The 23789-nt window shown below is 37.3% G+C and overlaps 1 protein-coding gene across 1 annotated transcript in view; it reads left to right on the forward strand.

Moving 5' to 3' along the window:
• Positions 1–23789, forward strand: part of LOC148868965 (ABC transporter G family member 31-like) — a 72014-nt gene that overhangs the window by 6347 nt on the left and 41878 nt on the right. The window contains exons 6-18 of the mRNA XM_088967692.1: positions 3207–3283; positions 3379–3523; positions 8814–9115; positions 9198–9479; positions 9827–10143; positions 10220–10380; positions 10464–10567; positions 10728–10884; positions 10975–11040; positions 11189–11319; positions 11394–11726; positions 11811–12101; positions 12274–12357. Coding sequence (XP_088823818.1) covers positions 3207–3283; positions 3379–3523; positions 8814–9115; positions 9198–9479; positions 9827–10143; positions 10220–10380; positions 10464–10567; positions 10728–10884; positions 10975–11040; positions 11189–11319; positions 11394–11726; positions 11811–12101; positions 12274–12357 — 2450 coding nt within the window. The remainder of the gene's footprint in view (positions 1–3206; positions 3284–3378; positions 3524–8813; positions 9116–9197; positions 9480–9826; positions 10144–10219; positions 10381–10463; positions 10568–10727; positions 10885–10974; positions 11041–11188; positions 11320–11393; positions 11727–11810; positions 12102–12273; positions 12358–23789) is intronic.

Below are 23789 nucleotides of genomic sequence, written 5' to 3' on the forward strand. Positions count from 1 at the left end.
TATTATGCTCATTGGTATTGAAAAAATGAAATCAATAAAAATCACCAGTTAGGATTACGCGATTTCATTCAACCCAGAAGAAACAGGATACACAGCACAGAAGTTATGCAGCTGCAACGACACAGAACAAAAGTAAAAACAGGATTATAAATTTATATTTATACTACTTATAAAACAGTGAATGTCTTTTTTCTTTTAAATTTTCATTGGACATTTTTTATTCCTTTTGTCTAAACATATAATAGAGCATAAAGAGGGTATATATATCATTTACTCTCATTTTAGAAACTGTCTATGTATTATAAATAGTTTTATCTTATTAGATATATTGTTACATGCAAATGCATATATATATTTACTAGTTTAAAAACAGATTCAAAATGTCCACTTAAATAGCCTATGGAGAAGAAAACCCAAACCTCTTTGGAGAAAAGACCACCTACCTTTCATATGAATCTTGAATTGGAAAATGATTAACAATACACCAATATATTTAGAAACCAATAGAAATAAATAAAATAAGAATTAATACTAAAATAACTGAAACTAAACAGTTGGCTAATTAAAAATATAACAAATACCAGATAATATGACATAATTAAAACAATTAACAAGATAACTAAATAATATGAATCAATAAAGCATAATTAAATAATAATAACTGTAAATAAAAATTACTGAAATTCTGAAAATAGTAATTAACTAATAAAATAATGTTGAAACAAAAGTTTAGCGCAAGCAAATAATATTAAAATAATTAACAATGCATTTAAAAAATAGATAAAATATCTAAAATAAACAAATTAGTATTAAAATAGCTTACATATTAATTTCCAATACAATTAAACTATTAATTAATGCAACTAAATAATTGTCAATACATTTAGAAATATTTGCTTTATACGGGGATAGTTTCATCCAAAAAACTAAACACCCTGATGAGCGTTGAGCACGAACTTCACTGATAAACGTCCCCTTAATTAAGAGAGGGACTCCACATCTGTTGCAAAATTCAAACAGAGCTATTCAATTAGGACGAGCTTTACTCCAATGAAGAGTGAACACGTCAGTTTTCCGTGCATAAGGTGTAGGGGTGATTATGGGCCACGCCAGGCTTTGGGCCTAAGTTATTAATTAAATTTTTTAAAACATATATAATATTTTGAAGTATATATATATATGGGCTCAGGACCAAGCCCAAAAATTTCCAGTGAGCCGTGCGAGGCTGGAAATACCTACCTTAATAAGGTGTGAATCTTTATTTGGAATTCGTGTGTCAATAACTGAACAGTGAAGACTAAGGCTGTGTTTGGTTTGAAAGTTATTGATCGAGTGTTGACCAATGCCAGGTGACCTGGAGACCCTGTATGCACGTAACGAAAGGCTTGTCCTATTTGTGCATACAGGGTCAACACTGTTGCCCAAAAGACAAACCTTCCGGTATCAATACTGTCCAATCAAAATCTAACTGATTTCATAGATTATAGATATATATTAATATTTTTATATTTTAAATTTTAAAATTTTATTTAATTTTTAATAATATTATTATAAATTTTTAAATTTAAATTTAATTTTAAGTTTAAATGTTTTAAACTGATCGACTAAATCAATAATCAATCCAATTGATACAATCTGAATTTACCAGTTTTCACTAATGATCGATTAATTTTGGATGATTTAACTCTTCAACCTGACCACGTTGTTCAATTGACCAAATAGCTTGCAACCGAATCAAATCAACCCTGAACACCCCAACCTAATTTGCATAGTGCACATCCCTTCTATTTTGCATGCATGCACACGTCATGTACAATGTGGCAGCTTCCCACGGATCGCATCCCATTGACACCCCTACTGCCCATCCCTCCCATGAATTGGGAACAACTCACATATATGGGGAAGTGCCAATGCATGAGGGGGATGGGCTGTGGGGTTCGGGAGCTCATCCGAGTTCACTTTTTTGCAGGCATCCGTTATAACGATATACATGCTATTAATGACTCAGAATCTGCTACTGGTAAGTTGTTCCTATATCCACAGTCACAGATTACCACTATGTATTGGAAACATCTCCCATTTCAATATGCAGTTGTCATGTCTTATGTGTAAAAAAACGAGAACATCTCGTGAGTAGCAGATCCCAATTCCTATTAATTACTAAAGAACCTTTTATGTCCTTGAATGACTATTGAATGAAATTATTCTTTCATATTTTTCTTCAAGATTGGTCTACAGTTCACTGTGAGAACTGCTCCTTACCATAACTCGAGGCAAGAAGACCGGACGCTCTTCTTGAACTCTCGTCTTCGAGAAGATATGATACCAGGATATTACCTAAACAAATAGTCTAAATTAAAGAATTGTCGGAAATTGTATCTTAAAGCTCTTGCATGTTTGACCTCATTGGCATATACAGCTTTGCAGATATCCAGATACACACACACCTACATCAAGTATGTTATGGACACTAAGAAACAAAAACAAAAAGACCTGCAAATTGTATCCCTCCCAAGCATCAAATTAAAATGTATTTGGCCCATATGATCAATAATAACGTTACCATTTTCACAGTGTTCGGAATTTATGTCCTAACTTTCTTTCAATACTTTTATAGTCAGATATGATAATGTGTTCTAAAGAATGTCACTGACATTGAGAACTATTTCTTTTACATTGTTATATCTGAAGGCAATGTTTAAAGTATCCATATATATCAGTCCGTATTGGCCGATACTTATTGTTTCAGGAGCTCTTCGATACACCCCTACAGTAAGTGTATCGGGGGTTTGACCGGTTCAGGGGGTAGAGGAGCCCTAAACTGCCCCCCCTGAACCGGTTGTAAAAAAAAATTAAAAAAAAAGCATGTGAAAAGCTGTATCAATTCGCCCGATACGCCCATACCGGCATATTGAACGTATCGATATTTTGAACATTGTCTCAAGGTATAGATTTTTCTACCCTTGAATACTAACATGTGTTTGATATATTATATGAAGACGCTTTGGAAGCCGATATGTCTGGATTAATTGATTGGTTGAGATCTTCTGTTAAATGGGGTTTTAATTTTTAGTATTTAATTTGTTTCAGAATTATGACCTTAACTGTTTTTTCTTCTTCTTTTTTCCAGAGAAACCCATAACTGCTAAGTTATACCATTTTTAGACTAACTGAAGTATTCTTGATGGTTTCTCCCAAATCTTTAGGATATTTGGAAGATCTGGCCAGACTAGAGAAGGAAAAGGGCATACGCCCATGTCCAGAAATTGATGCATTTATGAAGGTTTCCATATAAACCCTTCTTTCTAATCCTTTTCACTCATTTTATTAGTATAGTATATTTGTAAGTTTATAACTTCTCTGAAATCTATTGCACAGGCATCATCAGTTGGTGGCAAGAAGCATAGTCTTTCAACTGATTACATCTTGAAAGTCCTTGGCCTTGATGTATGTTCAGAAACAATAGTTGGCAATGACATGATCAGAGGCGTTTCAGGTGGTCAAAGAAAGAGAGTTACAACTGGTAACAGTTTGTGCCTCCTATCTGTTATGTACAACCATCTCCTATCATCTTAACGAAGCAATGAAATTCTGCTTTATGAATTCTACAACCATTTGTGCACGTGAATCATATAATCAATTATTCACCACCTTTCTTCTCTTTAGTTTGGAAACTTCGAATATTCCACAAATTTACAATCATTGGGACCCCAATGAAAATCCTTTTATATATTCATAATTCTGTTGTTGGGAAAAAAAGTTAGAAAAATCACAAAGGACTACCTTTGTGAACCAGGAGAGCCAAAAGAGTCTCATCTAACCAATTGGAACATTGTTTGCAAAAGACTACAGGATAAAGGGTTAGGTCTGGGAGAATAGAAACTCACTATTAGGTAAGTTGCTTTGGGGATTTGCATTCGATACAAACAAGTTATGGCATATGGGACAGGTAGGAATTCTTACAACTTTTAGATTTGGTGGTGGAATTTTTAAGGTGAATGAAATCCATTGGGTGATATGCATAAAAAATATAGGTTGAGTAAATAGACAGATTTCTGTCCACCAAAAGATGAGGAAGAAAGAGAAACATCTTTTGCGGTTAGAGTAAAGAACAAAGAGATATATCAATTGGAAGAAGTGAGAATAGTCAAAAAGAAAAACTTGCAGCAACAAAAATTCATTAAACCAAACTTTATTAAATCATATCAACTCTTCTTTTTTAATTACAATGACTTTATTTGTAGTTCTAGTTGTTTTACAACTATAACAAACTCATAGATAACCTATAGGGATACTTAAACAAGGACTCTAACTCCTAAAATGCTAAAACAACTCCAATGACTTAATAGTAATCCTACTAAAACTAAATGTAAAGAAACCAGAAATTATTAAAAATAGTAAATCATGAATTGTACTATAAATAGTCATTACAAAAATTGTTATAAACAATAAGTATGAAACTTACCATAAATAGAACATTTGATTTTTACTAATAAAAGTATTTTCCTAGAAGATTTAAAATCGTATTCTTTAAGACACCCACAAACTAAATATGAATTTAACAACTCATAAAAGCTAGGGCTGTCAATGGACTCTAAAAGTTTAACACCCGATTCAACTCTGAATCTAATTATCTTGGATTTAGATGTTAGAACTTGCCTCTAATTAATTGTTGAATTAGATGCAGATTTAACCCCATCTGATCCGATAAAAATCTGAGTTCAATAAAAAATTATTATTTTATGTATATATATTATGCATACTTATGCAAAGTTTATAATTGATAAATTTAATATTAATATTTATATACTTTTATTATGCATATATAAATTAAAAAATAATAATTTTTCTAAAACTTTATTAATTTTGTTGGTCATTTTAAATACAATAAGGTAATTGTGGATTAAATCCAAATCAATATGATAATAAGAAGAGGGTATGGATCTAGAGGCTTGCTAACAGGATGGGGATGCGGATGCAACTGCATCCCTTCTGAATCTAATCCAATTACAGCCCTACTAAAAACACCAAAATTTTATATTCCCTTCATGCATAAATTCTGAAATTGATATAGGTATTGAAAAACTGGTATATTTCTCCATGTATTCTTTCCTTGTTTTTAGTATTTTCATTATTCACATAATGGCTTGGGTAGCAAATGGATGGAAAATTTGTTTGGCTACTTAAGTTTCCTAGACCTTCTACACCTAGGTAGATAATTTAAGCTGTCTGTGGAAGTTGTTCTTCTTGAACTCCATCGAAAGACACACCAAGAAAGCTTGCTCCACAAGGAGGTCCACACTATTTTGAAATTGAGCAACACTCTCAAGACCCATAATTGAAATTTCTGCTTATTCAGTACCAACCTCAACTGGATGCTCCATCATCCCACAAGAAGACAAAGGAAGATATAATCGTTACCGAGTCTACTTCCATGGTAGTCTTTTCCTTGACCCAGTGACCCTGGCTGCTAGGAATATAGGGGCCGCAACAATTGGCCGAAGTGGAATATTGGAGAGATTCTCCCTTGAGTTTTTAAGTGTTCTGCGCCCAACAATGTCCCACCGTACATCCTGCGGTGCATTGAAATATCACCTTATGATGATGATAGTACCAGAATCAATGATGTCATTATTAAGAGATATTCTCAATACATGGCAGCAATGTGCTTGTGGGACATTGTGGGGCACTCCCTTGTGGGGTGAAATGTAAACTTAGCTTTTAATTGATAAATAGCCTCTTCCACACTTTTCCCAATGGGATAAAGCCTTAAGAATGAATTTGGTTTCGGTCAACCAACAACCTTTACAACCTTCCATTGAAAATATTTCTGTACTTATGTGATTTTTCATGCAAAAGACTGTTTGAATGGTATAAGCACAGGTTTGCACTGACCGAAATACAAGATTACAAGTGGGTCTGGACAAAAACAGAGTAGAGGGAGTGTTACTCATGGGCACAATCTCCATAGTAAAGGGAGAAGTAAAAGGGACAGAGTTTGCAAGTGGGTCTGGGTAAAAATAGAAACCCAGTACGGATCTAGATAGGTGGTCCCACATAGGTGGTGTTTGGTAGTGCTGAATCGACCTTCGAACACAGAATTTTTACTCTTTGGTGTTTCGAGGTTGTTTGGCAGCACCCTTGAATTCATCATCTGAAATCTGAAAATTCCCCCGAGTCATTCAATGAGTCAATTTCCTCCGAATACACTCAGAGGTAGCGGACCACATTTTGTTTTCTAAAAAAAAAACAATAAAAAACAAGAGGAGGAGGGAGAATAAGATAAAACACAGGTAAAACAAATAGATTTTTTGAGAGAAAAAAGTAATCTCTTAACTTATGTGTACACCTATCAAATATTAATAAAAAATGATTGATCCCCAACTTGTTTTCCTTCTTCACGTCATTAAACTCCATTTTAATCTTTTTATTTATATATATTTTTCTTTTTTTCTCTTTCTTTATAATTTTAATATTTTCTATAAAGAAATTAAGATGATCTTTTTATTAATTTAACTTACAATTTTTTTATCATTTTCATTTATTGATTTACCATTTAATAATGTTTTGTATTTATTTCAGGGTGTTTAATTATTTTATTAAAATAGTTGCCATATTTTAGTTATCCTTAATAGTATATTTAATATTTTTTATTTATTGGTTAATAAATTTTTGATATTTTATGTTTTTTAAATAATAAAGGCAAAATTGATATCTTACATGATTTTTTATTAGTACTATTAATATTATTATATTTTATACTTATTTATTAATTTTATTTTTTTAAATTTTTATTATTTTTATAATAATAATCTTTTTTTATTACTCTTTTAATGTGTATTTTAATCATTACATTTTTTTAAATAAAGGGATAAATTTGTAAAATACACAATTTTCAGAACATTACAACATTTAAATTACCGAATAACTCCACTATATTCATATCACTATATTCAGATATATCTGCAGATGTGAAAAAGCAAATTTTCGACTGAATGCTTTCTTAACTTTTTCGGAGGCTTTCTTAACTTTTGCGGAGGTGTTTTTGCTTAGACTTCAGACTTCATATTACTTCATATTAATCGATCTAACATGCTCAAAAGACAAACATGGCGCGGTGCTTGTTTGAAATTTGAATAGGACACCAAAGAAACAGTACTGCTTGCCAAAGGGATCGGGACGATTTGGAGGTCTCTCTCTGGAGTATGGACAATTGCGGCCGTTGGCGACATAACATCTAACAAACGAGTCCCAAGAGCTCCTCCACTAGTAGTATTAGGAAACTTTGGTCTTTTGTTCCTTCTTCTGGGACGCCACCATCGTTGTTTGCGGTTGGCTCTGCTCCCACGTCCCTCCATGAGAGGTTGCTGGTTGCCACACATGTTGTTACCACCAAGAAATTGACATGAAAATGAGTGAGTGGAACAGGAGTCGGTGAAACAGAGCTTTGAAAAGGACAAAACCGAGCTTTGTAATCAACCAAAAAAGCCGCATCCTCCACAACATTAATCCTGAGCAAGAACCTTACATTCTCACAATTAACTCTATAGATTTGGGAATGTCTTTAACAGCTTTGCTCCATATTAACAGATGTAGGGACTCTCAAGTTACTCCAAACGAGGTTTGAAGGTTCTACAACAATGAAGCCTCCTACTGCATCTCCAATCTCTTTGAAAACTACCGGACACCATGCATGCTGAGGTATTCCGAAGACGCAAAACCACCACCTACCGAAACCAATTTTCTGCCTTTAATGTGCAATGCTTCGATAGCTTCAGTCTCGAAGGATAAAACAAGCAAACACATGTTTTCTCCCAACCTCCTAGCAGTTGGTTTCTTCAAATTTCTCCAAGAGAGAGCTGCCCAGTTCTCTACCTCTCCTGGTTTTGGGCAGACACCCGACAAAGAAGCAACCAAACACCGTTGAAGAAAATTTTCCTGTTCACTCACACCTTCCTTGGAGAGGAAGATATTATTGAAACCGGAAACCTGAACCCTTGCGCTTGGACACCTCCTCCAGTCAACTGAATTAAGTTGAATTTTGATGGGTGAAACATGAGAAACCTAGGAATTTAAATCATAGGAGCAATGTCTAGAAGTTGTGTTGAAGCAAATCAGTAGCACCATATTCTGGACCAATAGACTAAGGAATTTAGTTAGGGATGAACTCAACTGCTTGTAGTGCTCCAGGGGTTGAGGCATTCCTTTAACTATTTTATGGTGGAACAGGATTCAGTTGTAACAGTTCAGTGGCTCAAGGACAACAGTCCAGACCTTGGCAATATTGAATCATTTGGAGGGAAGTAAGACAACTAGCTAGAGGATGGGTGCTACTTTGAACCTTCACTAGAAGTTCATCCAACTAAATGGCATACGCACTGTCAAAACAAGGAGTCAAGGACTCGATTGTATTGGAGATTATCCCTAGGAAAATTGGAAGTAAATATGTAAAGTAAAACGTAAACAAAAGTAAGGAACAATAATGGGTTAGGTAGCAAGGCTAGCCTAAAATCTCTTGTGGTGCTTGGCATACTTTAGTTGTATATCTCAAACATTTCTATTGCAAATTAATAAATTTTTCTGAGTTGCGAATAAAAAATGTTGCCATTCACTAAAAGTGTATCCTTCCATGTATTGTAAGAGGGAAGCTGTTGGCATGTTTTATACATTAGGGGTTACGTTTGTTTTTTAGTATATCCATACCCATCATGTAAAAGGTATGCTAATGTCTACATTTCAGAGCTTAAACATAGTATTAATTTTCCTTCAGGAATATGTTGATTAAATTTTCTATGGTTGTTTTCTAATTTCAGGAGAAATGATTGTTGGACCAAGGAAAACCTTATTTATGGATGAAATATCTACTGGACTCGATAGTTCTACAACGTATCAAATTGTAAAATGTATACAAAACTTTGTTCAGAAAATGGAGGGCACTGTTCTGATGGCCCTTCTTCAGCCTGCCCCTGAGACATTCAGTTTGTTTGATGACCTAATACTTTTATCTGAAGGACAGATTGTTTATCATGGCCCTCGAGTACAAGCATTAGATTTCTTTCAATCATTAGGCTTTCAATTGCCACCTCGTAAAGGGGTTGCTGATTTTCTTCAAGAGGTACTGCTATTTATGATCAATAACCTAACTTTTTTCTAAATTCTAAGTCACCTCTGCCTTAACTAATATGTTTTATCTCCAGGTTACCTCGAGAAAGGATCAAGCACAGTATTGGGCTGATCCTTCAAAACCATACAGATTTCTTCCTGTTTCAAAAATTGCAGATGCATTCCGAAATTCTGAATTTGGAAGGAGTGTGAAGGCCACCATTTCAGTTCCATATGATAAAAGTAAGAGTCTTCCTTCAGCACTTGCCTATAGCAAGTATGCTATAACAAAGTGGGAACTTTTCAAAGCATGCTTCACACGAGAACTTCTATTGATCAGCAGACACCGGTTCCTCTATATCTTTAGAACATGCCAAGTATGCTTTTACCTTGCCATGTTTTTGCCTCTGGTTTTCTATATAGAAGAATATTAGTCACTTGTAATTTGTAAAATGTATTGTCTGTTTGTGCCTGCTAGAGTGCCACTGCTCAGTGAATTGCTGTCTTTTCCTTTCATGTATTTCATAATTAACTGATAAAACAAATGCATTAATAAGAAAAAAGAGGAAAACAAAGGATACAAATGGGGTTGCCAAAGGAAGGATCTAGAAAACAAAACACTGCGACCAGGGATAGAAACAATGGAAGGAATGAGCTCACAACTGTTTTAGACTTTGTTTTGAATTTTCTGAGTGTTATTAATGTCATTTACATATTCTTACAGGTTGCTTTTATTGGATTTGTCACATGCACAATATTTCTAAGAACAAGAATACATTCTACAGATGAGATCAATGGAAACCTTTATCTTTCTTGCTTGTTTTTTGGCCTGGTGCACATAATGTTCAATGGGTTTTCTGAGTTACCAATTACAATATCTCGACTACCAGTTTTCTATAAACAAAGAGATAACTTCTTTCATCCTGCTTGGGCATGGTCCATTCCTAGTTGGATATTGCGTGTCCCTTACTCGGTCCTTGAAGCTGTTGTGTGGTCTTGTGTTGTATATTTCACTGTTGGCTTTGCCCCTGGTACTGAAAGGTAATTTTTCTTTGCCAACCTTAACATTATAATCGTTGCATATTATTGATACTTATCAACTGTCAAATATTTCTAGGTTTTTCCGGTTTATGTTCGTCCTATTTTCAGTACACCAAATGGCATTGGGCCTCTTCCGTATGATGGCGGCTGTTTCACGGGATATTATCATTGCTAATACATTTGGATCTGCTTCTTTACTAGTGATATTCTTATTAGGAGGATTTATCCTTCCAAAAGGTTGGGTTAACCATTTTTTTTGACAAGTTGAACAATAATGTTTTCACGTTTTCTTTTAACCATTAAGTGGTTTGTCTCTCCAGCAAGGATCAAGCCATGGTGGATTTGGGCTTTCTGGTTATCACCATTATCATATGGGCAACGTGCAATTTCAGTTAATGAATTTTTGGCCTCAAAATGGATGAAGGTTCTCTTTAGGATTTGCATACTTGGATTTTTGTTAGATCTATATAGCTTCACATTTTGACATATCTCATAAGGACTCAATCATCAGAATATGTCCTGAATACTTCTGTATTTTAGACAGCTGAAATCAAATTTACAACTTTTGTTTCCATTCTTGTCAGAAATCTACATATGGAAATTTTACAGTTGGATATAATGTTCTTCATTCACATGCTCTACCCACTGCAAGTTACTGGTATTGGATTGGAGTTGGGGTTTTGTTGGCTTATTCAGTGCTCTTCAATAATTTGGCAACACTTGCTTTGACCTACCTTAACCGTACGTTTGCAAATAGTTCATGCTTTGTTGGTGCATTTCTTTATATATCACTTTTTCTCACAGCAATAGTATGTGATTATTTATTTACAGCTCTGACAAAGGTCCAGGCTGTGATTCCATTGGATGCCAGAGAAGATAGTTTTGGTGATGACTGTGGTTAGTGCACCTTCTTTGAAATTTGCATAATTATACTTCAACTTTACTGCTACAACTATTAGTTTCTTGTTGGATTTTCATCTCTGAATTGCTTACTAGATTTTCTTTAGTAAATCATTTTTACAGTAATGATCATTGATAATTGCAGTTATAAGTCAGATATCTAATTCAGAGTCTCCATCTGCTCAACATAAAACTTCAAAGAAGGGAATGATCCTTCCATTTCAACCACTAGAAATGACATTTCATAATGTTAATTACTTTGTTGACATGCCAAAGGTAAATCTGTATGCTAGCTTTACTTTCTTTTATCTATAATCAATACATTTCACTCAGTATTTCTTTCATTATAGGAGATGGTTTCAAAAGGTATTCCAGAAAAGAAGTTGCAACTCTTGTCATATGTCAGTGGGGTATTCTCACCAGGTGTTCTTACTGCATTAGTTGGTTCAAGTGGAGCAGGGAAGACCACATTAATGGATGTGCTTGCAGGTAGGAAAACTGGTGGGTACATTGAAGGGGATATTAGGATATCAGGATACCCAAAAGAACAAAGTACTTTTGCGAGAATTGCAGGATATGTTGAGCAAAATGATATTCATTCTCCTCAAGTTACAGTTGAGGAGTCCCTATTGTTCTCTTCATCTCTTCGCCTTCCAAAAGAAGTCAGCAAAGAGAAGAAACGTGTTAGTCTCTGAAAAACCTTTCTATAATTATATATGCTTATTTCAATTTTTTTCTTGAAATTAATCCATTGTTGTCTACTTTAGGAGTTTGTTGAAGAAGTGATGTCATTAGTAGAGCTTGATAATCTAAGGCAAGCTTTGGTTGGTTTGCCTGGGAGTAGTGGCTTATCAACTGAACAAAGAAAACGCCTAACAATAGCAGTGGAACTTGTTGCGAATCCTTCCATTATTTTCATGGACGAACCTACATCTGGGTTAGATGCTCGATCAGCTGCTATTGTGATGCGTACTGTTCGTAATACTGTCGATACTGGAAGAACAGTGGTTTGCACCATACATCAACCAAGTATTGATATATTTGAAGCATTTGATGAGGTTAATGAGCACCTTAATATGTTTTCTATCCCTATATTATTATTATTGTTGTTGTGATTGTGGTGTTGCTGTATAGAGGACTCTTGCCTTGTACATTTTTTGGGCAGGGATTCTCTGTTTATGAATGAAATGATGCATTACCTTCTGTAAAAGGAATGTGATTTTGATGCAGCTACTTTTGATGAAACGAGGAGGTCGAGTTATATATGGAGGGAAGCTTGGTGAACACTCACAAATTATGATTGATTACTTTCAGGTACTATTGAATTGACTAATAACCTTTTACCTTTAGTACCATATATCATCTTAATTTAGAGAAACTACAGTGGATAAGGATAGAGTTTCACTTCAAATTGAAAAAGTAAGTAAAAGCTATCCCATTTAGATCTACAGGTATGTAAAGAACTTGCAAAGGAAGGGAGTCTCCATTTAACTGAGGGAAAGCTTTGAATTGGTCATCCTGGATTTCATGAGCCTTAATGCTGTTTGAAACTAAGGGAGGGAGTCTCCATTTACATTATTTTGCATTATGAATTTTCCATGGTATATTGTTTAATATTTGATGCAAAACCTTAAAACTCCATCCAAAAAAATTGCCTAGAAAATCAGAAGTAACTGCACCACAATCACATCAATTATAAAATCTAAAGTGTGTGTGTACTAAATGAACTTAGACTATTGGATTCTTGTAACACTGTTATTGAGAAAGTTATCAAAACTAGATCTGCAAAGAATTGAATGGAGAAGTAATGGAATTTGTAGATTATAGAGGAAAGAAAGCCTGTGATGGGAGAATTGATTTAGGATGGTTCTAGCATGTCTAGAGAAGAGATTGATGGTACTAGGATCGAGAAAGATTGAAGTTGAAGTCTTGAAGGTGCTTAGGTATTGGAGAAAACCAGTAGTGGGTGACAACCTTTAATGAGACAAAGTTCAATTTAAAATGGCTCTATAAGTAATGAGATACAATAAGGAGAAGTAAGTGGTGCCTGTGGTCACAGAGCACGTTTCTTGCTTTCTTCCCCTTAAACTAATGCATACGCTTGAGACAAACTGGCTTTTCATAACTCTACATATGCTATCATGTAATGTCATACTGAGTTTAACCTTGCAAGAATTCAAAAGTTCTATTGTGATCTACTAATTTCTCATACAATTCATCATCCTTTGAACATTCCCATTGAACACCACAAGGTGATCAGTTTCTTGCCAAAAAGGTTTCAAAGTAGGAAAGTAAAGAGACAATGGTGTCTCCTCCTGTTTAAGACTATTCACTTGAATAAGCATTTGACATACGTTTGCTACATTGACTGCTTAGGAATATTTGTTAGAGATGCTATTGCAAATCTCTTGATTCATCCATAAGTAGTCCTTATGAAGATGAGGTTGAATGGAGCTTATCAACGAGGAATATAACCCTAGTGTTTTCTACATTGGCTGTCCATATTTTAGATCCTTCAGATCTAGTGCCTTCTCTTATCCTATAATATATACTAACTTATCACGTCAACCGATACACATATGAGTAAACTGTGCCCATACCTAGCAGTTGTATTTTCTTTATTTAATTTAGGAAGAAAAACAAAGAAAGAGGAAAAGATGTGAGAAGAAAAGAGGATAAGATAAGGAAAGGAGCACAATGTTTGTTGAGAAAATAAGAGTGGACAATCAACTCTTTTCATTCTTATTTCATCATCATCATCATCCATGCCTTGTCTCAATTATATAGGGTCAACTACACGAATCCTGTTTTTCCAATCAGTTCTATTTAAAGTTGTAATGATTCATGGAGAATGGGAGAGAAAGGGAGAGAGAGAAAGAGAAGAAAAAAGGGAGATACGATTGAGAGGAAAAAGATCCTACTAGCAGCCACCCGTTTTCTATTTATATTAACTTAATAAAAAAAAGAATAGAAATTACAAGTATGCCCCTGGTGGCACACCCTAGAACCAAACTAATAAAAAAAGACAAGTAACTAACTGACAGTATCTTAAGAAGTCAGCCTACTAACAGCAACTATGAAGTAACAATTAAATAAGCCTTACAACACTCCCCCTCAAGTTGGGCTGAATATGTCTATCATACCCAACTTGTCACATAACTCATTGTGCCGCGAGTATGGAAGCCCCTTTGTGAGGACATCAGCAAGTTGTTCCTTGGTGTTGACATAAGGGATGCAAATTTCCCTTTTTTTTCAAATTTTCCCTTATGAAGTGTTTGTCCACCTCAATGTGCTTGGTCCTCTCGTGTAGGACAGGGTTGCTGGCGATGTTTATTGCAGCCTTGTTGTCGCAGTAAAGGGACATAGGACTATGAACAACAACTCCAAGCTCCCCTAGAAGATTCTTTAGCCAAGGGACTTCAGCCACCCCATGTGCCATAGCTCTATATTCAGCTTCTGTGCTTGACCTTGCTACCACACTTTGTTTCTTGCTTTTCCAGGTCACAAGATTTCCTCCCACAAATGTGAAATACCCACTTGTGGACTTTCTGCCATCTACAGCTCTTGCCCAATTAGCATCTGTAAAGACTTCCACCTTTAGGTGATTGTGTTTACTGAATAGTAGGCCTATTCTAGGATATTTCTTCAAGTATCTAAGAACTCTCTTTGTTGCCTCCATGTGTGGTTTCTTAGGAGAGTGCATGAACTGGCTTAGGACCCCAACGGAATAGGCAATGTTTGGACAGGTCATGGACAAATAAATCATATTTCCTACTAACTTTTGGAACTGTTTCACATCTTTCAGAAGTTCACCAACACAGTCACCTAACTTGTTGTCAACATCCATGGGAGTATCTGCCGGCCTTGCACCTAGTTTGCCTGTATCTTGTAATAGATCAAGGGTGTATTTCCTTTGAGAGATAAAGATACCATTTTCTGAGCGGGCAACTTCAATCCCAAGGAAATACTTCAGGGGACCTAAATCTTTCACTTCAAATTTAGATGCAGGGAATTGTTTCAAGTTCTGTATCTCTAAGCTCCAACTTCCTGGAATGATGATATCATCCACATACACTATCAATAGAACAACCTGTTCCTGACATCTCTTCACAAAAAGTGTATGATCAGACTGGCATTGTTTGAAGCCCATCTGTTGAACTGCCATGTGAAACTTATTGAACCAGGCTCTGGGAGACTGTTTTAAACCATAAATGACTTTCGCAGCTTGCACACCTTATTTTCACTTCCCTTGGCACAGAATCCAGGGGGTTGAACCATGTATACTTCCTCCTCTAAGTCACCATTCAGAAAACCATTCTTTATGTCTAGTTGATGCAATTCCCAGTCAAGATTAGCAGCTAAGGACAGGAGAACCCTAATTGAGTTCATCTTAGCTACTGGAGAAAAAGTCTCATCATAGTCAACCCCGTATACTTGTGTGTACCCTTTGGCTAATAATCTTGCTTTGTACCTTTCAACTGTTTCGTCTGCCTTGTGCTTGATCGTGAACACCCATTTACACCCCACGGGATCTTTCCCCTTTGGAAGATCCACTAATTCCCAAGTTTGATTTTTGTGAATAGCATTAATCTCATCCTTCATGGCATCTGTCCATTCAGGGCATTTTAAGGCTTCTGCAACATTTCTGGGAACAGGGATGCAATCAATTGCCGATAGGAAGGCTCGGCATGAGGGGGAAATGTGATCATAGGAGACAAAAAGGGTAATGGGGTGTTTGGTAGTGCATGACCTAGATGTGAATCAGTCCTCTAATATCAAGAGTAAACTTAGGGATTAGCAGAAGAAAACAGGTTTGAATAGCTGTACAAAAGAAGATGGCGAAAAGAAGAGGTAAGAGAAGGAGTCGAATATTCTCCATTCTCCTCTAACCCTATTTTATTAAGATCTAAAAATTTGATGATGACAAGAATGCCCTTAAGTGGGCGGCCAGCTTGGCAGTTACATAAAGAAAATAAAACAAAAAATAAATAACAGGCTCATTAAGAATAAAATAAAAGATATTACAAGAGAGGATGTTAGGGCCCATTCGGCCCAGTATCTTTACACTCCCCCTCAAGCTGAGCATAGATGTCAATCATGCCCAACTTGCTTATGTAATGTGTCAATTTCCCTCTTGGAACTCCCTTGGTCAAGATATCAGCCAGTTGCTCTTTCGATGTGATGAATGACAAACAAACTTCTCCTGAAGAGACTCTTTCCCTTATGAAATGCCTATCAACATCAATGTGCTTAGTTCTGTCATGTTGAACAGGATTATGTGCAATGTTGTTAGCAGCTTGGTTGTCACAATAGAGCATCATTGGTTTCACATAGTCCACCCCCAATTCCTTTAGAAGAGATCGTAGTCATAGTAATTCTGACACGCCATGAGCCATTGCCCTGTATTCTGCTTCAGCTGAGGATCTAGCAACTACTGATTGTTTCTTACTCCTCCAAGACACAATATTCCCAGCAACCAGAGCACAATAACCAGAGGTGGATCTTCTATCATCAATACATCCTACCCAATCTGCATCAGTAAAGGCTTCCAACTTCATGTGACCATGCTTAGTGTAGAGAAGATGGGCCGAATGGCCCATAGGTTGTTTATTCTTTCTTGCTATTTATGTTTCTTTTCTGTAATGGGCCTTATTCTGGGCCCATTCTGTCTATATTAAGTTCTTTGTAAATTCTTGCCCAACTAAGGGCCTCCTTGTAATTATTCAAATATATCTTAATAAAAGAGTGTTAGGGTGTTGAGAGAGAGAATGTTCGAAACTCTCATTCTCAGACCCTCATTGCTGAATTCTCAAGCTCTCCTCTCTTTAGTTTTCTTCATGGTATCAGAGCATATCTGAACTTGAATATCCTAGGGCTGGAAGCTTAGTCACGTATTGCCTGATTCTTGGAGGTCATTGGACGAGCCCAAGACTAGAATCTCTTGGTGAAGTGGTTCGTTGGCCAGGAAGAATCAGAGAAAGAAAGAGGGGAAGAGGAACAACTCGGTTCTGTTTTTGAAGCTCGACTGTGTTTGGACTGTTGGAGTTCGAACTGTAAGTTGTGCTCAGTTTTCTGGTTGTTCTGTTTTGAAGCTCGACTGTGTTTGGACTATTGAAGCTCGAACTGTAAGTTGTGCTCAGTTTTTCTGGTTGTTCTGTATTATCTTCGACTGTGTTTGGACTGTTGAAGTGTCCGAAAATCCTAGCTGTTCTGTACTACCTTTGACTGCATTAAATCTGGTTAAACCCAGAAATTTCTGGGCTGTTTTTTCTCTTCTTCTTGGACTATTAAAACCTGCCGAAACATCCTTGTAACAAGGTTGTGTATTGTTACTCATATTTTGGTTGTTTTAGGGGGCTGCACAAACTGTTTTTGGGGTCTTTTCTCTTCCTTGACAGTGGGGTTGTCTCTATTGCCTACACTGTGTTTGTGAAAAGGTCTGTTCAGCAATACCAATTGGTATTTACTCTTCTTGGTTGAGTGCACAGCTTTGAAAAGGTACTTCGGCTAAGTGAACAGTGCCTAGGAGTTTCTGATTACTTCTTGAAGGCTGAACTCAGTATATTGTCTTCTTGTGGTCGGATGAACTCTGTTATTGCTTGTCCTCATTCAGTATACTTGTATAAGTCATCTGAAATCATATTTAGAGTGTGTACATGATGTACTCCTCAGAGTTTGAAAACAAAAATGGTGCTGAATATGGACTGGTTCAGGGGACTCCAAATGATTCCTTATTGACTGTGACCACAGTTAAACTAGATGGAACTAATTATCTAGCATGGTCACAATCAGTAAAGATTCATGTTTGTAGTAGAGAAAAGTGGGGATTCATTTCTGGGAGTAAGAAGGCTCCCCCAGAAGATGATCCATCCTACGAGAAGTGGATGCAAGAAAATTACACTGTCATTGGGTGACTTGTGAACTCAATGCAGCCACAAATCAGCCAACACTACCTATGGATGAATTCAACAAAAGAAATTTGGGACAGTGTTGTGGAAACCTATTCACAAAAACTCAATGTGGCCTGAGCATATAAATTGAGAAGTGATGTAAAGAATTTAAGGCAAGGGGAGAAACCTCTTACTGTATATTTCTCAACCCTGAAGTCCCTATGGCAAGAGATTGACCTAATGATGTAGAGACCTACAGAAAATTGGTTGAAAGGAACAGGGTATTTGAGTTCTTAACTGGACTAAACCTAGAATATGATATCACAAAACAAAATATTCTTTCCAAGGAGTGTGCCTCTTTGTCACAAGCTTATGCATTGGTGAGTAGTGAAGAGAGCAGGAGAGCTGTTCAGGTTCAAGGGGCTGATATTAATGATCACTTTGCCAATATGGGGATTAAACCCAAAGGGGATGCTGGAATTTCTGGTGGCATAGGAAAGAAAGAAGTTATATGTGAGTATTGTAAGAAGCCAAAGCACACCAAAGACAAGTGCTGGAAATTACATCCTAATCTTGTTCCCAGTCGGTTTCAGAAAAGGCATGATAGTAAAAGATCAGGAAGTGCAAATGTAGCTGCCGGACCAGATAGTGAAGAAATGTCTGCTTCTGCACAGGTGGCAGCCATGAGAGTAGAATATAAAAAGTTTGGGAAGATGATCAGTCAGCTGAGTGATGTGACCTCTTCTTCCAACCCTTCAGGCAATTCTTTTGTTGCTTTAGCATTTGCTCATTCAGGTATAAGGGCTTCTGCCAATCATGCTACCACTTCAGGTAATCTCAAGATCCCTTGGATTATTGACTCAGGTGCTTCTGACCATATGACCAATCTCTCTACCTTATTTGTTTCATATGACTTGCTTCCTGGACGTGATAAAATCACTTTAGCTGATGGTTCACTTTCCCCTATCTCTGGTAAGGGAACCATCAAGGCTACGGATTCCTTGTTCCTACCTTCTGCCCTTCATGTACCTAAACTAAATACAAATTTGTTGTCTGTAAGCAGTTTAACCAAGTCACTAAACTGTTGTGTAACCTTCTTTCCTTCCTATTGTGTTTTTCAGGATCTGGAGTCTCAGAAGGTGATTGGGAGTGGCCATGAGGCGAACGGAATATACCTGCTTGATACCCCGGAACAATGCACTGATCATCTTGGGAATGCTGCTCTTGGATTTGTTTCTTTAGAGTGTGTTAGTCGGATTATGTTGTGTCCTCGTCGTTTTGGTCATCTGTCTTTTTCTGCCTTGAGTCATCTTTTCCCTAAACTGCTTAAGGGAATTAGTTTGTTCAGTCTTCATTGTGAGTCTTGTGAATTGTCAAAGCATTGTAGAAACAATTATCCTTTGAGTTATAAAAGATCTTCCTTTCCTTTTAATATTGTGCACTCTGATGTGTGGGGGCCTTACCGCATACCTTCCATGGGTGGTTATAAATATTTTATCCTATTTATTGATGATTTTTCTCGGTTCACTTGGATATTCCTAATAAAATCCCGTGATGAAGTTCCAAGACTTGTAAGACAATTCCATGAATTTGTTCTAACCCAATTTGATACCATGATTAAAATCTTCAGATCTGACAATGCAAAATAATACTTTGAGAAAAACCTATCCTGCTATCTCTCTGACATGGGGGTCATTCATCAAAGCTCATGTGCTAGGATCCCATAACAGAATGGGGTTGCTGAGAGGAAAAACAGGCATATTGTTGAAGTTGCAAGAAGTATCTTATTTGCCTCACATGTTCCTACCAGGTTTTGGGGTGATGTTGTTCTTACTACTACCTACCTTATAAACCGTATGCCATCCAGGGTTTTGGGGTTTAAGTCTCCCTTCAATCTTCTTCATCCAGAAAAGGACCTTTTTCCTATTCCTATTCGTGTCTTTGGCTGCACTTGTTCCAAGTGTCCAAAGGCATAAATTTGAACCCAAAGCTCAAAAGTGTATCTTCCGTGGTTATTCCCCCACACAGAAGGGTTATTGTTGTTTTGATCCAAAGTCTGGCAATCGGTATGTCTCAATGGATGTCACCTTTGATGAGCTTTCCCCCTTTTATGGTTCCTCTCCAAAAGGACATTGTCCACAGGGGGAGAATTTGTCACAGGTGTTTGCTCTTCCTCTTCCTGTCCTTGTTGAGTCTCTTGATGTGTCTGCTTCTCCTGTCCCTGTTGAGTCTCTTGATGTGTCTGCTTTTCCTTGTCCCAATACTCTACCTCCTCGTCCTATCTTCAATCCTAAGGTGTATCAAAGGCAAAGATCCAGAAATGTGCAGGTTGTTTCTCCTACAACACATGAGCCTCATACACTTCCAATCACAGAAGAGACAACAGGTACTGTTTCAACACCTTTGGATTCATCCTTCTCTGACCTTGATATTTCCATTGCTGTTAGGAAAGGAAAACGGAAGTGCACTGCACACTGCATTTCCAAGCACCTTTCTTACAATTTGCTTTCACCTCCATACTTTGCCTATCTCTCTTTTGTTGCTTCTCATCCTATTCCCAGGCCTGTGTTAGAAGCTCTTAAGATTCCAGAGTGGAGGGATGCTATGAGATTTGAAATCAATGCCCTATACAAGAATGACACATGGGAAGTGGTGGATTTTCTTGAAGGGAAGGATCCAATCGGTTGCAAGTGGGTCTTTACTATCAAATACCGAGTTGATGGCACCATTGAAAGGTATAAGGCCAGGCTGGTTGCAAAAGACTATACACAGACATATGGGATTGATTATTTAGAGACCTTTGCACCTGTTGCCAAGATGACATCTGTGAGGGTTCTTCTATCTTTAGCTGCTCATTTTGATTAGCCTCTTTATCAATTGGATGTGAAGAATGCATTTTTGAATGGTGAATTACATGAGGAGGTTTATATGTCTCTTCCTCCAGGGATGTATGGAACTGATATGAAAGGGAAGGTATGCATGCTGAAGAAATCTCTTTATGGACTGAAACAGTCCCCTAGAGCATGGTTTAAGAGATTTATAACGGCACTTGTTAACTTCGATTATGTGCAGACACAGTCCGATCATACTCTTTTTGTGAAGAGGAGTGGACCTCTGGTAGTATACGTCATTGTGCATGTAGATGATATTGTAGTGACTGGTAATGATGTTTCAGGAATTCATGATCTAAAATCTTTTCTCCATACAGAGTTTGAGATTAAAGATTTGGGGGACTTGGGATACTTTCTTGGTATAGAAGTGGCTCGACCCAAGGATGGGATTCTTATCTCCCAAAGGAAGTATGTTCTTGACCTGCTCTCCGAGACAGGAAAGATGGGTGCTAGACCAGTTGCTACTCCTATTGATATGAGTCATAAACTCTCAGCCTCAAAAGGGAAATTGTTAGAAGACAAAGGAATCTTTCAGAGACTTCTTGGGAAACTTTTGTACCTATGCATGACTCGGCTAGATAATGCATATGCAGTCAATTGCATTAGCCAATTCATGCATGCTCCCTGAGACACTCATATGGCAGCAGCAGAGAGAATCCTATGTTATTTGAAGGGCTCCCTAGGAAAGGGTATTCTGTTTACCAAGCATAGTCATCTGAAACTTGAAGCCTACATCGATGCTGATTGGGCCGGAAACATTGATGACAAAAGATCTACTTCTGGGTATTGCAGCTTGGTGGCTGATAATGTTGTTTCTTGAAGAAGTAAGAAACAATCGGTCGTTGCTCGGTCTTCGGCTGAAGCAGAATACAGGGCCGTGGCACATGGAGTTTCTGAATTATTATGGCTAAAATCATTGATGGAAGAACTTGGAGTTGAATATGACAAGCCAATGATGTTGTATTGTGATAATCAGGCTGCCATCAACATTGCTCACAACCCAGTGCAACATGATAGAACCAAGCATATTGAAGTTGATCGACACTTCATTAGGGAAATGGTCTCTTCGGGTGAAGTGTGTCTTCCTTTCATCACATCTGAAGGACAGTTGGCAGATTTTCTCACCAAAGGCATTCCCAAGGCAAAACTTCAGCATGATACCAGCAAGCTTGGCATGATTGACATCTATGCTCAGCTTGAGGGGGAGTTTAGAGAAGATGGGCCGAATGGCCCATAGGTTGTTTATTCTTTCTTGTTATTTATGTTTCTTTTCTGTAATGGGCCTTATTCTGGGCCCATCCTGTCTATATTAAGTTCTTTGTAAATTCTTGCCCAACTAAGGGCCTCCTTGTAATTATTCAAATATATCTTTAATAAAAGAGTGTTAGGGTGCTGAGAGAGAGAAGGTTCGAAACTCTCATTCTCAGACCCTCATTGCTGAACTCTCAAGCTCTCCTCTCTTCAGTTTTCTTCACTTAGCAAATAGAATACCTTTCCCTGGAGTACCTTTCAAGTAGCACAAAACCCTTTCTGCAGCAGCTAGATGAATATCTCTAGGAAAATGCATAAATTGACTAATAACACTTACTGCATAGGTATAACAAGGATGGGTTTAGCTCCAAGTTTACCAGTTTTAGCAAGAAGATCAAGGACATATCTGCGTTGAGATATGAAAATACTATCCTTAGATCGAGCAACTTCAATGCCCAAGAAATACCGAAGATCTCCCAAATCTTTGATTTCAAATTCAGAGTTGAGAAATTCTTTTAGTTTGTTGGCCTCTTCAATGTCATTACCCGTGACCACAATATCATCAACATAAACAATCAAGAAGGTCACCAGAGAGTCATTTCTCTTCAAGAACAGTGTATAATCAGATTGTACTTGAATGTAGCCAAAGGAGACAAGAGCAGCCCAAAATCTTTCAAACCAAGCCCGAGGAGATTGTTTGAGACCATAAATAGATTTGTGTAGTTTACACACCTTGCCTTTCATTTCTTTCTCATACACTCCTGGAGGTAGAGACATATAGACCTCTTCATGTAGGTCTCCATTCAAGAAGGCATTTTTAACATCAAACTGGTGTAGGGGCCAATCAAAAGTAGCTGCTAGAGAAAGTAAAACCCTGACTGAGGTCATCTTAGCTACAGGAGAAAATGTTTCATGATAGTCAATGCAATACATTTGAGTGTAGCCCTTAGCAACTAATTGAGCCTTAAACCTCTCAATAGAGCCATCAGAGTGATATTTAATGGTAAACACCCATTTACAACCCACTGGTTCCTTCCCTTCCGACAAGTCCACAATATCCCAGGTATGGTTCTTATGCAATGCATCAAGTTCAACCATCATAGCATCCCTTCATTCAGCTTGAGATAATGCTTTCGGTACAGACCTGGGTATCACATGGGAAGAAACAGAGGCAAGAAAGGAGTAGTAGGAAGGGGAGAGAAGGCTGTAAGATAAGTGTTTGGAGGTACAATGGGTTGTACACTTCCGCCTGCCCTTGCGAAGAGCAATAGGAAGGTCATGATTTGGGACAATCAGAGATGGGTCAGTAGAGGGCTGACCTGTTACCTCGGGAATGATGGGAGTGGCAAGATGCTCTTCTGAAGGATTGGAAACAACCTGCACATGTCTGAATCTCTGCCTTTGGTACCACCTTTGGAGAGCAGGAGTAGAAGTAGGAGGAGCAGGGATATCAGAGGTAGGTCCAGTGGAAGAAGTGGACACCCCATGATCTGACTCACAAGGGATGGGAAGAGGAACGGCTGGAGACATAGAAAAGGGCTCATCAAATTTCTCCCCCTCAGGAGGAATGTTAAAGAAGGGAGTCAACTCGGCAAAGGTGACATCTCGAGATACAAATCGGGTGCCACGAACTGGATCAAAACAGCAGTAACCCTTCTGTGTGGAAGCATATCCCAGAAACACACACTTATGAGCCTTAGGTTCAAACTTGTGC

This window comes from Nelumbo lutea, chromosome 2 (genome assembly GCF_056320005.1).
Source record: "Nelumbo lutea isolate HS-2025 chromosome 2, American lotus-T2T, whole genome shotgun sequence".
Lineage (NCBI taxonomy): Eukaryota > Viridiplantae > Streptophyta > Magnoliopsida > Proteales > Nelumbonaceae > Nelumbo > Nelumbo lutea.